General features: G+C 41.4%; 1 protein-coding gene and 1 long non-coding RNA gene across 11 annotated transcripts in view; one reads left to right on the plus strand and one right to left on the minus strand.

The window, feature by feature from the left end:
- Window positions 1-15,352, plus strand: part of LOC112981725 (uncharacterized) — a 35,164-nt gene that overhangs the window by 511 nt on the left and 19,301 nt on the right. For all 4 annotated transcript variants that reach the window (XR_010389890.1, XR_010389889.1, XR_010389888.1 and 1 more), the window contains exons 2-3: window positions 363-481; window positions 2,960-3,108. This is a non-coding gene — a long non-coding RNA (uncharacterized LOC112981725). The remainder of the gene's footprint in view (window positions 1-362; window positions 482-2,959; window positions 3,109-15,352) is intronic.
- LYPD6 (LY6/PLAUR domain containing 6) overlaps window positions 12,856-15,352 on the minus strand; it is a 45,718-nt gene continuing 43,221 nt past the window's right edge. For 6 of the 7 annotated variants that reach the window (XM_064514559.1, XM_064514557.1, XM_064514560.1 and 3 more), the window contains one exon: window positions 12,856-13,266. In XM_064514559.1, the coding sequence (XP_064370629.1) occupies window positions 13,093-13,266 (174 nt within the window). In that variant the 3' untranslated portion in view covers window positions 12,856-13,092. The remainder of the gene's footprint in view (window positions 13,267-15,352) is intronic. The other variant, XR_010389887.1, reaches the window with a different exon arrangement.

The raw sequence follows: 15,352 nt of genomic DNA on the forward strand, positions 1-15,352 counted from the left end.
GGCAATAGAGCAGCTCTCCATGTAGTTTGCCTGCTGGACTGAAAGAAGTGTGGAAGTTCTGATGGTCCAAAATATGTGTGGGGAATTGCCTTAGTATTACTTCTGAGTCTGTAAAATCACATTCTAAGTGTTTATAAAGGCAGCGTTGGATGCATGGCCTATTGAAGCGTCTAAAATGTGTGATGAATGTGGTAAGGAGGTTACGTTACCATGACATCATTGTATTACAAGATATACAGCATACATGCTTTTGAAATCATCTACTTCAGCAATTAGATAACTTCTTAAACCACAGTGTTAGCACTTCACAAAATCACTCAAGTGACCATGTGCATTAAGCGAATTCCTTCTTTTGATCTCAGGGGAGTTCTTAGTGGACACTGATAATTCTTGCATTTGATACGAAATGAAGGACAAAGATATTGAAGACTGACTGATGAAGGAGAATGAAGCATACCTATGTGAATAACTGGAAGTCCTGGTGAGTGGATAGTAGAGGACTGAAACATTTCACTTGATTCAAAATGTAGTATCTCATATACAGATATTTTTATGTATTCATTTTCTGCAGGACATTTTCACATAAAAAATTATTTTGAAATGAAACACACTTTTACACAAAGTCAGAATGCATATACAATTACTGATGTTCTCTCTGAGGTAGCTTTTTTGCTGCACATGCATCAAATTTTTTTTTTTCCTATTTGAACTGTCCCTATGTACCTAAAAGTCGTGGTGGACTTTAAGCTTCCCTTTTAAACAGGTGGATTTTATGCTTTTTTGTTAGGATCCACTAGGAAATCCATAGAGATAACCCAAAGCCTGTAAAGTTGTATTTCCATAGCTTACACGTCCACATCCATGGCTCTTGATAATGTCTTGCTGAGTAGATTAAGAGCTCAAACAGTATCAGTGTTCTTAACCTGAGTTAGCTAACTCATGTCAAAAACAAGGTATATTCTACTTATCAGAGAGCTTCAATTGGTTGTTAACTCAGGCTAACACTAAGACTTTAATTCAAGTTAATGCATCTGAATTATTTTGTAATGAAGACAAGGCAGAATGCATTAATGCTTCTACTCCAGTGTCCCTCCAGGGGGAAAAAAGATATGCTCAAATGTATTTACTTATTAGTAGGGCCAAGTTCACATAGCTGGATATTCTGAATGTTTCCTGCACAAATTACTGTGTATGTTTTGCCAAGTTTTCATATTAGTCTTTGGAGGAGAGGCATCATTGATAGAGCAATATTTGCAGTCCCTCAGCTTTCTGAATAAATGTTTTCAGGACATGATGGTAATAGAGTAAACCCAGTATGTTCATTAGCAGCACTAACAACTCATTGTAGTCTTTGATAGCTCCACTGAATAGCCCATTCTTTATCATCTCATTTAATCCTAAGGTGGTAAAATATTTAGCTTAAGATCAAAAAGAAACTAATCTGTAGTTCAGCTGGAATTCAGCATTCTATTGCCTTCTGATACTTTTTCAGGGGAAATAGTTGGAATGAAATGTAGAAAGTAGGCTGAGAAATGAAAGAACCAGCTATGTGGACAAGAACACAGATCAGATAGTGCTACTGTCGTAGAATCGAAGATGAAAGCACTTGAAAACAGCCTTGAAATTGAGGCTACATTAAACACGCATACATATAATTTCACTTTGGACTTTTTAAAATCCTAAAACTTCAGCATTGGTGGCTATGTTGTTTTGCCTTTTAATGTAAATATTTCATTTTATGTCATTTTATGTTCTAAGAGGCTGTGATTGATTTCTTGATTCTTTTAGCTTGAAAAAGCATCAGATGGGCAGATACTGTTCATAGATAGGTGTGCTGTAAAAACAAAGATGGTAGCTCCAAAAAACGTATAATCTGTTCAATTGTTGTATCAGGAGTGAGCAGTAAGGTTGTTCAGTATTTTCCCGCAGAGGAACATAATTATGGAAAAGATATTAATATACAGTAAAATTCCTGCAGTTTATTTTAAGTAATTACCTTTCCTTAGCTTTTCAAGCATAACTTAAGCAGGGCTAACTCTCTAATATTAATAGCAATGGTGAAGTAGTGAAGTTTTGACCTTGTTATATAAACCATTGGCCAAAGAACTTCCATCAGCATTCAAAGACATGTGCTGCACTTCAGCACTGATTACTGCCATTAATATGAACTTTTTTTTTTAATCTTCTGGGGGCAGGTCATCAGCTGCTTTAAATCATTTTGTTGAAGCCAGCAGACCTATTTCAATGCCCACCAAATAAAGATGCATCATACTTAAACACATAAGGAAAGTTAAGCATTTCCATGCATGGGTGCTTTCTGCTTGCTATTCCAAGTCAGTCAGTTGAAGCCTTTTGTGCTCTTAAGTTTTCGTGCAGGCTGACACTTGCATAGCGGAAATTTTCTATAAATCTGGAAGTTGTCCAGGAGCTACATGCACATACGCACACACACACATCCACGCACTCAAAGCTTGGAGCAGCTGCTTGGTGACAACAATAACATCTTCTATCAGCTGCAAGAATAAGTTATGTATTGGCTTTTTCATAGGATCTCCTCTATTATAATTCTCTTTGTTTCCAAGAGAATAATGGCATCTGACAGCATTCTTTGTCAGAAGCAAATCCTTGCAAGGGGACGCATGCAGCACTGATTATATATACCACTTAGATCCGTTTCAGAGTTGCAGTGTTTGCATTTGGCATGTGAGTGTTTGCTGTACCCTGTTAATATGCAGGGTCTAACCTCAGTGTGTGTGTGCTCACATGTGCCTTAATCAGGTGACTAAGATTGAATTGTTTGCTCTTGATCACATCCTAAATATTACATACTGGAACACAAAAAGTCTTAAAATAACAAATTCTAGCAGCAGCACAGTGAAGCTGGATTTGCTGCAAGACACTGAAAAAACCTGTTTTCTAATTAAACAACCCCCTTCCCTCTCCTGCTCGTTACCACCAGGTCTCAGCAATGTTCCAGGTGGGTAATCAGGGGCCAAACAGCGCTGCAGCTGCTTCCCCGGGCTGTTTGGTAGCTGCTCCACACTGAAGTCCTGCTCTGCTTGTGTTCCTGGAGCATGGATCTGCTGTGGGACCTTTTTATCTGAACTGGTAAAGTAATCCTCTCTCTATGGAGATTATATGATTGATATGATGGTATTGCCTCAATTTAGATAAATTTTGTTCAATTCTGAATCCTGCGAAGTCTGAAAGATAGCTTACATTGCTGCATGAACACTTAGGTCTCAAGGAAGGGAAGAGTGCATGAAGGTCCTAAAGCTTTTTGAGGGACTGTACGTAGCTCTAGCAGTACTGCACAGCCCCTGGGGGTGAGTTCATCTGGGCTTGTGTTTACACGCCGTGCTCAAGGGGAGGACGGGACTTAGATGAGGGGCAGTCTAGGCTTTTAGCATAAATTCCTGCTTGGTCTGCAAATGGTTGCAAGCCTCATTTGTCTCTGTCTGAGCGGCAGTTTGAGGAAAGAGACTCAAGCATGAAATCTGATGCAGTATTTGCTGAGCAGCTGACATGGTGAGGGGAGAAAAAGCCTGAGGACATTCAGTGAAGTTTTGTGTTGGTAAAGTACTTGGGTGGTTTTGTACCACCTCAGGGCTGATTTTGCTGCATAAACCATCTGGCTGCTGATCAGCCAGGTACTGTGCAGCCTATGAACTATAATGTTGTTTTTACTTCAGACAGCCTGAAACTGGAAAATCTTAGACCAGATTCTTTGCTAATTTGAACAGAACTTCAACCTCAGAGTGGAGCTAACAAGCTCAAATACATATAGTTTCTTAATAATTTTTGAGACTGCTTTGTTTACTTCCAGGACTTACATAGGTCTTGGGGGGGGGGGGGGGGGTTGTTTGCTTCCCCCCCGCCCTTTAATTTTGTCCAGTGATCTTTGCTTCCTCTAACTAAGCAGGAGTCTTTGTGCAGCTAATGTGTATTAAAACCAGAAGTGCATAAAGCTTCAGGAATATTAAAAAACAGAGAATAGCAAGAGAGCAAAGATGATGATGAATAGTACAGTGGGAAGACCTAGAGATGTGAGAGAGGTGCCTTTGCAAAGAAGTGTGAAAAAGGAAGTTTGTTTTTAGTGTAGGAGGGGGAGAGCAGTACCCTTGCTAGCTTGGTAGCCCCTGCGTGTTTGGTTGGCCCACTAAAGCATGAGGAGTCAGGGAGAGAGGAGCGAAAGAGATCAGCAAAGTTCAGGATTTTAAGACATAGGAAGGAATAAACATTATCATTGTATTATTATATTAGTAATTCTTACAGACAGCAGTCATCTAGAGTTAGAATCAAATCAATCCCAATTAGCTAACTCCATCCTGTTATTTATGAAAGTTTCAGAGCAATGCATGGTTTTCACTTCAGTGGAGTTTGCCTACAGTATGACATCCTTCCCGGTTCTGCCCTGTAAAATTCAGAGGAACGAGACCTGCTGTTCATGGCATTTTTGTGCTGGTGCTCATTCTCATAATAATCCTCAACCTGAAATGTGAAAATGGGATTCCTAGAATAGCTCAATGAAGAAAAGTACTGATTATGCAGACTTGATTCTTTTCCAGTGTTTTCTGCCCTCACAAAGAAAGAGTTACCATTTTGGGAGGGTCCCATTTGATGACCCATGTATTCTATAGAAACTTGAACAAACACATTGGCTGGCCCACCAGGGCATGGGTTTTGATCTTAGCAGTCCTCCAAGGCCACTGCTCTTCCAGTTAATCTTGTTAAAGAATGTGCAGTGCCTGTGGCAGGATGAGATTAGGAATCCAAACATATTTGTGCTCTCCAGCTCGGCCACAGAGCTCATGTTGCCTTTGCCAATTTTTTTTTTTTTTTTTAACAAAACCACAATTATCGTGGGCTGATTCTGACAGCAATTTAATACCCTAAGGGGGGAAAAAAAGAGGGGGGAGATTGAGTGGAAAGCTTATGTAGTCTGTCTGCCAGAAACAACAGGGAAGTGAATAGCACAGTCTGTGTGCAGCAGATATAGTCATTTTTAGATCAGGCTGTTTTGTCGATCTAATCAGATTTTATGTCTTTTTTTTAATGATTCATCCAATTAAGCTCATTTGTTCAGTCTATTGTTTAATGGTAAATAACAGATATAAAAAAAAATCACCACCTATGTAGTTGTTCTACTTGGTATTAGTTCTAATGTAGTTATTCTATTTATTTGGCATTAAATGCATGTTTCCTAGGCTTTTTGGACAGCAGCTTTTCACTAAAGACTGTGCATATCCAGCAACTATCTGTGGTCAACTTGTTCTTCTCCCTATGGGTGTCCTGTCCTGTTTTTTTAATTGTTGTTTTGTTCTGAAGTGATATATATGTACTATATGGCACATGGTGTGTATAAATATGTATGGTATTTACAGATAGATGAGTAGTAGTGTGCCTGTCTGGCTCATATACAATTTGAGGCTTTATGTGTGTGCACGTAAGTCAAAGACTAAAACTCCATTTTTGGACAGAGAAATGCTTTCTCCTTTATAAAGGCGTATTTCTTCGATGTACACTTTCACGTTGTAATGTGAGTTATTTCCCCAGTCACTTCTTGTGTGAATTGGATTGTATATAATGTTACCTCATTTAGGAGAATTGGTATTCTGTCAAGAACATTTCAGAACAAGAAGTTAAAGTATGGATATTTTCACAAATGAAAATAATTGAGCAGGTTAACTGATGTGGTACACTCAATTTTGGAATGTTTCCTCTCTATGTCAGCCTCTTTTATTCAGATTTTTTACTGTGTCAGACATTGAAGAGCTGTTCGCAGACTCACTGGGGACCTGAGTTTGGAAGGGACCTCTGGAGGTCATCTGGTCCAAACCCCCTGCTCACTGCAGGGTTGTCTAGAAATGGCAATTCAATGAAATGTCAATAAGCAAAATGCCATTAATAAAAAATCAACCCCTCCCATCCTTCCTCCTGCATACCCCTTGGAAAAAATGGTTCTGAAAACCTGTCGTATACCGATGAAAATAGATTTAACTTAGCACCAAAGTTCTAGTGTAACAAATGAGGTCTTCTCCTACCCACCGGTACCTGCAGCAAGAATAAGAAACATCTTGGCTTTATGCTCTTGACAACTGTCCGTCTGTGGAATTTGCCATCTCCCATTAAAGAAGGAAACGTGGCCTCCCCTGGGCGAAAGCCAAGGGCTGGTGGCAGGTCTCCGAGACTGACACACGAACCTGCAATCCGCATTAGACCCTGGGCTAAGTAATAGTTGCAAACTGATCATGGCTTATGGCTTCCATGAGATGCTGCACTGCCTTTAAAGTAATGATGTTTCACCTTGGCAATGGCAATTCTTCTCTTATTTTTGAAATAAGACTTAGAATACTGTTTCAGGAGTTGCACAAATACAAAGGTCTAATCACTGTGGATTCTTACAAGGGAAAACTAACAGGATTATGAGACTGAAATTTCATGCAGCTGGGTGTTATGCTTCGCTGAGAAAGTAATCTCTGCCACTAAAACTGCAGAGTCCAACAGATAGGAAAAGCTTTAAGGAAAGTAAATGTATTGTGAGGCCTGAGCTTTGGGGAGGGTTCTGTCTTTTAATTAATGCTATATTGTTTCAATAAAGTTATTCATGCTGTAATTAATGCCATATTGTTTTAAAACAAGGATATTTGTATCAAGCTACAAAGAGAGGTGTTTTTTTGTTTGCTTAACAAAAGCAACATAACCTCTCAAAGAACAGGACTGATCTTTCATTAGGCTTTGGAAAGCTATACATTTCAGTCCGGCCTCAGCTGAATGAGGTATGTAAGCACGTCCTTAGCTTTAAACACACTGCTTTGACTTCAGCTGTTGGTCAAAATTAAGCTACTGCATCAGAATAGGAAGTATGAATGTGATCTGTGCTTTATTAGCATGTCGAAAACTTGAGGAGAAGATGCACAGAATCAAAGATCACCCTTTAGAAGAAATGGAAAACATAATACTGTGGGGAAGTATTAGTTTGAATGATAATAGCAAACTTCATATTTAGCTTGTGCATGATGCTGTTTTGTCAGAAAACTAAATAACTGAGGCAGATCTTATTCCTTGTGAATTAACTTTTGAATGCTGTAATGCTATTTAATCTTGTTGTAAAAGTCATCTCAGAAATGAGAGTGACGTGATGTTGAGGGATTTGGCTGAGTGTCAGCTATTTTATATCACCCATATTATTGTTTCAGCCCAGAAGCTTGCTCATCTCAGGAAAAACTGAAATTAAATTTCACAGCTATTCTGGAAGGCAAACATTGCTGTTCTCTGAAATCATTTCCCCAGTTCATGTCACGAGTCTACAGCAGAGCAAGGATAGATCTCTAATCACGAGCCCCTTTTCCTCATACAGAAGTGTTTTAGGATTATTTCTGGTATATTTTAATAGAGGGGAATGCTAGGGACATCCGATTCACAGCCCATTAAAATCAGTGAAAGTCCTTGTCCTGAATATGGCCCTCTGGATAAAGGTCTGAAAGAGGAACAGAGGGAGCCATAAAGGCTATGGGATGACTGGTAGAAATCTCAGCTGTTGAGAAATGGCTGAGCTAAAACTTGTTGGAATATATTTTCCCTGGAGGAGAGACTCGCGGTTTTGTCTGGTAGGACACTTTCAGGTGACAGCCAGTCAGTCTGGCTGGGAAACACCGCGTACGTGTGCAGGTGTTGTGCCCCCCCGCGTGCTCCGCCTGATGTGGCATTGGTACCTAAGCACTCACTACCTGCTTGACAGAAAAGGCTTTTTTTCCTCTCAACAGGTGAGGTCCTATGTGTCGCTTCCCACCCCATTTTCCCATCCATGTCCCCTTCTGCTGGTGCCTAGATAATGTCACTCTCGGCAGCTCCAGAGGGGATTAATGGGGGGGGGATATTTGCACTCGTTTTCCCCCTGCCCCTGGGGCAGAGCCCCCCTCTGCTCCCCGCAGCAGGTGTTTTTACAAAAATGCTCATTCAGACAAGATGTTAGTTTTCCTAATGTGTACCCTGCCTTCGTCAAACTCTTTCTCTGATTTACTGTTTGTGCTCAACTGATGTTAGAAATACCAATTTCGGTTGGTTTGTTGCCTGGTTAGAAAAGATCAGATCTCCTTTTTTTTTTTTCCCCCCCCCTCTTTTCTCTACCCCAGTAAAACTTGGTGTGGGCTCTAGGTGCGGACCTCTTACCTGGCTGTGCAGATGCCGTACTGCACGGCACACAGCCTCGCAGCAGGAGGATTACTGGAATTTTTACAGGAAGCCCCCCAGCAGGTAACCCACGTCATGTCGGGAGACAGGTTATGTGCATCAGCTCTTCCTTCGGTCTGAGTACAGGCACCTTTGTATGCGCGTTTTAAATGGTTTTCAGTGCGAGTTTAGATGATGGGGGAAAGGAAGAATACTTTTGAATTGATTTTTTTTTTCTTTCCACCCGCAAATCCACTTTAAAAAAATGTATTCTCTTCTTTGTTGCTGACTGCTGTGCAGAGGTTTAACCTTATTATTATTATTAATTAGGGGTTTAAGCTTATTAACGTGATATGAGAAAGCTCTGAGGAGACGTGTGTGCTACTGATGGCAGACTCTTCTCCAAAGTGCTGGGTGTGAAGAGTGATTTTCAAACTGAGAGTGTTGGTGGCTGGACCCGTAGATGTTGCCCCTGTTGCCCTCCCCTGAGAAGCGGTTTGCAGCCTGATCCAGCTCTAGGCTCTAGGTCTCCAGCAAGGAGGCGGAAGGCGGCATCTTGCCGTTTGCTCTGTGTCTTCTTGCAGCCGTGCACTCGGGTAGCCGAGGAAACGTTCCCGGATGATTCCCCTTCCCCTCTGCACGTCCAGCTTCCCACCCCACCGGCTCGTGCGGGGGAGCCGAGCCGCCTCGGGTGCAATCATCGCGCAGTGGCAGCGACTTGGCTCCCGGCCTCCCCTTGGCTTCCCAGCCCGGGCAGGAGGCTGCGTTCAGTAATTCCTAAGGCATTCGGACTGATAGGTTGGACTTGACTTATCTTCAGTAGAGCTTAGTGGGAACATCTGTAGCATAACTAAAACCTATCTTAATTTTATGTTGGCGAGTAGTGAAATATTTATATGTGATAAACTTTAGTAAAGCTGGCGCTTTCAGGTTGCTTCTGTCTCTCTCTGAAAAGTGTACTGTGGAAGGGGTTTTGGTGGCTTGCTTGGTTTTTCCAGTATCACGTGTATGTTAGATTTCATTGCATTTATACGGGATAGGCTCTACCGTGCTGAAGACATCCTGCTATTTTAGTCTAAACCTCGTAGGTTAGAGTGATGAAGTGTGTAAATGCTACATGTTTAACACCTGATGAAATCTTAATAATGGATAGAAACCTTAAACCCCATAAATACATATAAGTTGAAATAGATATATTTTAAAATGCTTTCAAATACATAAAGTGAATGCTTGATGGAATGGTTTCATTAGATCAGTCTGGGAAATGGTTGGCTCTTAAGGAGGATCTAAGTGGATTTAGGGATTAATTTAAGGAAATTAAATTTGTTCTGTTCACCCGGAAAAGAGCAAAGAATAGTTGGTACAAGAACCAAGCAATGACCTAATGAGGTTCCCATCGTAGAGCATCTGTTAGCCAGGCAGAACAAAAACTGGACGGGCGTTTTGACGTGGAGTACACCAGTGTGGGGTGAGCTAGAGGGTTAGTTGCCATACTTCTAAAACAAACAATACAACAAATGCGCTTCAGGTCAAACCCACTACAAAAAAGGGGTTTCCGAAAAGATGCCGCTTCCGAGTGAGTGTTTGGAAGCACGGCAGTGATAAGGCACACGAAGAAAAGACTGGGAGATGAAAGTGCGAGTAGTCAGCCGAGATGGGGGGAACCTGAGCTCAGGTTTCTCCTCTACCTGAAGTCTGGCATCTTGCTGCCCAAACTCACTGGCCGGATATATTCCAGCACAGAGTCACTGCTTCAGGGCAAAAACGGCTCACGTAAAACAAGTCTGGTGGTTAATATCAGGGCTGCTGGGGTCTTTTTTGGCTGTCATAAATATTAATAGATAAACCCCAGGACTAACAAGAACTGAAACTGTAAAAGGTAAGGTCACAAGCAGCAAGGATTACAACTACTGACTGACAGACAAAAAAAACAAAAACAGAAAAACGCCACCAAAACCATCGATTTGGCAGTGTAGGTCAAAGGAGCAGGGCAGGTTTTGCAGGAAGCGGTTTGTCTGATGGGTTGCCTCAGAAAGCACGCGGCAGCTTTGTACGGTGATGTCCAAGACGAGGACACATGAGCTACGCAGTAAAGCTGAATCGTCTTTGGTGTCAATGAACTCAAGTGCTCTGCAGAAGTGGAAGCAAAGCATCTGTGAACTAGCAGCTGCCTTCAGATCCCTGGGCTACATACAGGAACGTTATGATTTAAGAAATGAGCTGGAGTAAGTGCTGTAAGGCTGGCGTGCACTGAGCCTTAACCTGTCCATGATGGGGAGCGGTGGCCCTAGCTGCACCTGCAGAAATGGGAGAAATAAGGCTCTTACCTGGAGGCAAGTTTATAAGTAGAAGGTACAGAGATTGCTGAAGCTTCAGTGGGCAAAACGGGGTTGGGTGAAATTAAGGGAAGGTATGTTAATGTATTCCAGTTAGCGAATAGCAATAGTGTAAACTGCATTTATTCGGCCAAAGCTGTGCTAATTGGGGCTGTGCAGCCCCTCCGAAAGGGCTGAAGCCGTGTGCGCCTGCTCGCGCTCAGCTGCTCCCAGGTCAGTCTGTCAGCGGTGACTGACAGTAAATCCTGTTGTCTTTGACTGTGCCCTATGGCATCCGAGGCACTAAAAGAACTTAGGTTTTTTGGTTTGGTTGGGGTTTTTTTGGTTTTGTTTTTGTTTTTTGTTTTTTTTTGGTGCCTTTTGTTTTGAAGTGCTGCCTTGGGCTTGACTGATACCGTTATTCTTTAGCTGGGAGCATTTGGGGGTGGGGGGGAGAGATAGGGAAACCTAACTGAAGAGTTTGCTATTTGGCTTCAAACTGTTAATGACCCTCCAGTTTAAGCTACCATCAGGTTTTTTTCCATTACTGGGAGCAAACCGCTGACATCATGACACTTGAACATGCTTCCTGGTGCTTTAAGCACATAGTGTTAGTTAGGCTCCGCAGTGCACTCGCCTGCCTTACTGTTTTCTTGCTGTGATCGCCTTGTAAATGCTGGGGCCCCTTTGCTGGCGCCTCACCTTGTGCTGCCAGGAGACCTAAGATCAGCCGTTCCCTCTGCTGAAGGGGCTGGTGACCTGTAATGACCTTTAGTAGGACTTTTTACAACCTACTTATTCAGCATCTTTCCCCCTTTTGGCAGGTTCCCTAGTTGCCCGCGAGTCCTGTAAGGATAATGAGCGTTGCACAGGGAAATGCATAGTATTTGGAAACCATGCCAACAGCAACCTTAAACTCTGTTCTTTCTGTAAACTATAGCAGAAAAGAGGAGGAATCACCCTCTGCATCTCCATTAGAAATGCCTGCAAGAAGGGGACTTAAAAAAAAAAAAAAATCGATATTTTTTACTGAGATTCTGCTTTAGGAGTTTCTGGAAACCTTCCACTGAATACGTGATTTTCCTGTTTCCACGCCCCTTCTGAGGGAGTTTTCTCTCTCAGCAGTCTCCGGTGTGCTGTAAACAAGATGCTCATCAACTGTTCTGATGGTAAAGCTTAGCTAAGCTAAACCTATGCCCCCCCCCCCCCCCAATCCCCTACTGGCCTCCATAGGACACTTTGGCTCTTAGTAGCAGCTGGACATCTGATGTAAAAGTTTGAGGATTCTGTGTTTGTTCATATGAAAGATAAGTGCTCTCATAGTATTTTAGGATCTTAAATATTATCTAGTTACTACTGACTGGTTTCTGGCTGTTGATAAGCCTTGTTACTTCATGTTTCCAAGAACAAACTGCTATACTTAGGGAATGAAGAAATTGGAGAAACTAGTAATTTTACCTCTCTACGTGCTGAGCGTGAGAGAAGAACAGAGGATTTTTTTCAGCATTACCTCATACTACATATATATTCCTTTATGTCATTAACTTATGTATCTTTTTAGAACTTGAACTTGTTTTTAACTCTGAGATATATTTTTTTCACATTGTCCACAATAACTTTGTCAGAATCATTTCATAAGTTACATTAAGTTGTTTACATCCAAAAAAAGTCTTGGTCTTAGGAGTGTGAATTAGAAATAACTGCATGAAAACAACCAGACAGTGTTGGGATTAAATTAGTGACAGCAGAGTTATGGAAAACTTAAAGCTTAAGAAAAGGTGAGGGAAAGGAAGATCCCTGGGTCATACACAAGACAGCAGCTACCTTGGACTTATTTTTTAAATGTTCAGTGTAAAATAAATAAAAATCTTAACAAATAACAGCACCAAAATTCCCAACTGCCTGCCTTGGCATTTTTATTTCACAAAGCTGTGTTTTCTGTAGCACTTAACACTTCAGGGAATGCAAAAGAAGTAGAAGAGGTACCTGCTAAAGGGCTGTGGCTCTCAGCTGCTTTCCTGAAATGCAGGGTCAGAACTGTTGTCGAGATAATCAAGGCCATATGAATATCTTGCACACGTGTTCTTGCTTCTCAGCTACAAACTTCAGTTATCCCTGACCATGGATGTTAAATAGGAGGGAATGTAGTCCAACTCCCACTGAAATGTAGGGAAAGCCTCTTTGGCTTCAGCAGAACCTTAAACAACAGAAATGGAAATACTCTAAATATAGCTCTTTGCTGCTTTTGCTAATGGGACATCACAGAAACTAAAAAGGGATGAAGGGAAGGAGACAGTTGTTTTCCAGAGTAAGAGGAGAGGATGACAGTTGTAAGTCTGCGTTGTTATCAGACATATCACACCTCATCTGAATATTTAAAACATTTATTTATACAAATGTACAGCATTTACAATAGTTTAAAAAAATTAGACATTTAAAAGAAATATAACATTATATAGAGCCTACAAATAAATATGACGCAGCTCAGCATTTATATGTTAAAAAAAAAAAAGGGTCAATCTGCAGGCAGACAGGGGCCACCAACACTCTGGAGCACAGAATCACGTACTGGTTCCCTACTTGTTAAGTCGTTCTGTTAGGTTGTTCACGCTGCACCTAGGACAGAGCGGATTACTTGGACAGCTGCTGCCTTGCTGGACACGCAGGCCAGGCTCTTTCTGGGACAGGGCTGGAGCTGGAGGCCTTGTCTGACAGTGCTATGGCTTTTTGGCAGGGCATAACTCTGGCACACCAGTGGGCTCAGTCGGGGGAGATGGACCTGCAAAGCAGAAATACCGTGACGCTCTCTACCTGCAGCAGTATCATATTAGTTCAGAGCAATGCTGGTGACGTGCTTAAGAATGGCTCCTGCTCGGCTACTTTGCAAAGACATAGTTGTGCCAAGTCCAGTAGCTGACAAATACCTTAGGTGGGATGTAGCATTTACAGCCAGGCTAGTTTCTGTAGGCGCTATCGTATGCCCGAGCTGACAGCATTTAGCCATCTACCTTAGCATACAATGAACCACAGCTCTGAAGTTCCTATTTTTCTCTATCGCCTACAAAGGAAGTTTAAATAACTCGCTTGGTTTCATACCTCCACAACGCAGATAACTAAATCTGATCAGCTGAGTCCCAGGCTCTGTGGGTAAAGGTGCCCAAGAGAGGGCTCTGGTCTGCCTGAGGTTGACCTAAACGCAGTATGAAGACAGCTCCCCAATAGCCTTTCTTGTCTATTAGTGCACACGCAAACTGTGAGACAGCATTTGACCACATGTCATCTAGCTGTAGGTACCAAACCTTTCGGTGGTGTTAGTAGAAGTCTCTTTCCTTATGAGGAAAACTAGCCATTTCTGCAGCTTAATCCATGTGGTTATACATACACCTAGCTCAAAGCTACCACAGGTTATACTTGGTGAGTTACATTAAAGTATCCTCCTGTTAAATAACTGAACTGTCAAGTACATGGAGAAATACAGGGAGACCGTATGCAGAGAAGTCGGATGGAAACAGAACAAGCAAACAGAAACCTGACTGCAAACTGTTGACTAGGGTATTCGGTGTGATCAGGAGGCAATTTCTGCTTCTTGTTGCTGGTTATGTACCTTACTGACTGACCCTTAAATGTACACATTTAACAGTAGGGAATCAAAATCCAAAATGTAAATCCTTAAACTGTCCAACTCTGCTGCTGCAGCCACCACGTAAGCTTTTAGGAACTCCTGGAGCTCTGCTTACGACTGGCCATGTGCAATATGGGCTAAGCCTCGAGCGCAGCAAAGCGTAACAGAGGTCGTAGACAGAGATTTTTACAAAGCATTTAGATTCCAGCATTTACTTCCTTTTTCTGTGTCTCACCATATAACTGTAGAGCATAAGCATACTGTAACTTCATAAAGTGCAAGTTACCTTGGAAAACCACTAACCAAAGCCTAGTCCATAAAAGAACAATTTACAACTACAGTGCTGCAAAAAATCCTTAAAAAAAAAAAAAAGAAAAAAGTTTGGTTTAACTTTAAAACAAGTCCATGGACACCCTGATTTTATTACTGACCTTGCAAAACAAAGTTGATTCTTTTTCAATAGTAAAATATTATATATAATTTGTGATAATTTATATATTACAGGCTTACCCACTTGCAAAACAACCACTTTGTCTGGCAATATCAGTATTAAGAATTTTTTAAAACACTTTGGATCCTACTCAACATACAAACATAAATATTGCAGAAATTATTTCCAAGCAAAATAAGAAATAGTCATCAGATTAGGCATAGCTAGTAATATCCCATACTACATAATGGGAGTGCATTAAAGAAAATAACAAAAGCTGCTCAGAATGAACTGTTCCGCACACTGTAGCCATCGGTCTCCTCATCCAGACTGTCATCACCTTTCATATCTTTTAATTTAGCCTTTTCAGTTTAAAATTCCTAATAAATACCCTCACTTATTGTGCATATCTGACTGAAGTCAACAGGAATACAGAGTATATGAACTCTGTGTTAGTTTTGCTTCCTAGTTTGGAAATAAATCTGACTAGTATTAGTCCATTTTAAAACCACTGTTGTAAAAGCTGAGCTGATCCGGTCACTATCCTTCCAGGAATTCCCTGCATTTGACACAAAGACGTGACTAGGAAGCGCGCATATGGAGTCAGGGTGGTGTGCATGTTTCCACAATTGAAGACTTTGGCAGGATTATTCATGCTTATAATTATACTTGAAATTTAAATGCTTTCCTGGATTGGGGCCAAAGTAACATCTTGCATGACTGGATACCTGAATGTGAAAACATAAAACTCGGAAACACTAAGAACGGTGCTGCTTGGCATGCACCGCTATCTCAAACCTGACGCTCAGACAG

The sequence above is a fragment of the Dromaius novaehollandiae genome, chromosome 7, assembly GCF_036370855.1.
Source record: "Dromaius novaehollandiae isolate bDroNov1 chromosome 7, bDroNov1.hap1, whole genome shotgun sequence".
Classification (NCBI taxonomy): Eukaryota; Metazoa; Chordata; class Aves; order Casuariiformes; family Dromaiidae; genus Dromaius; species Dromaius novaehollandiae.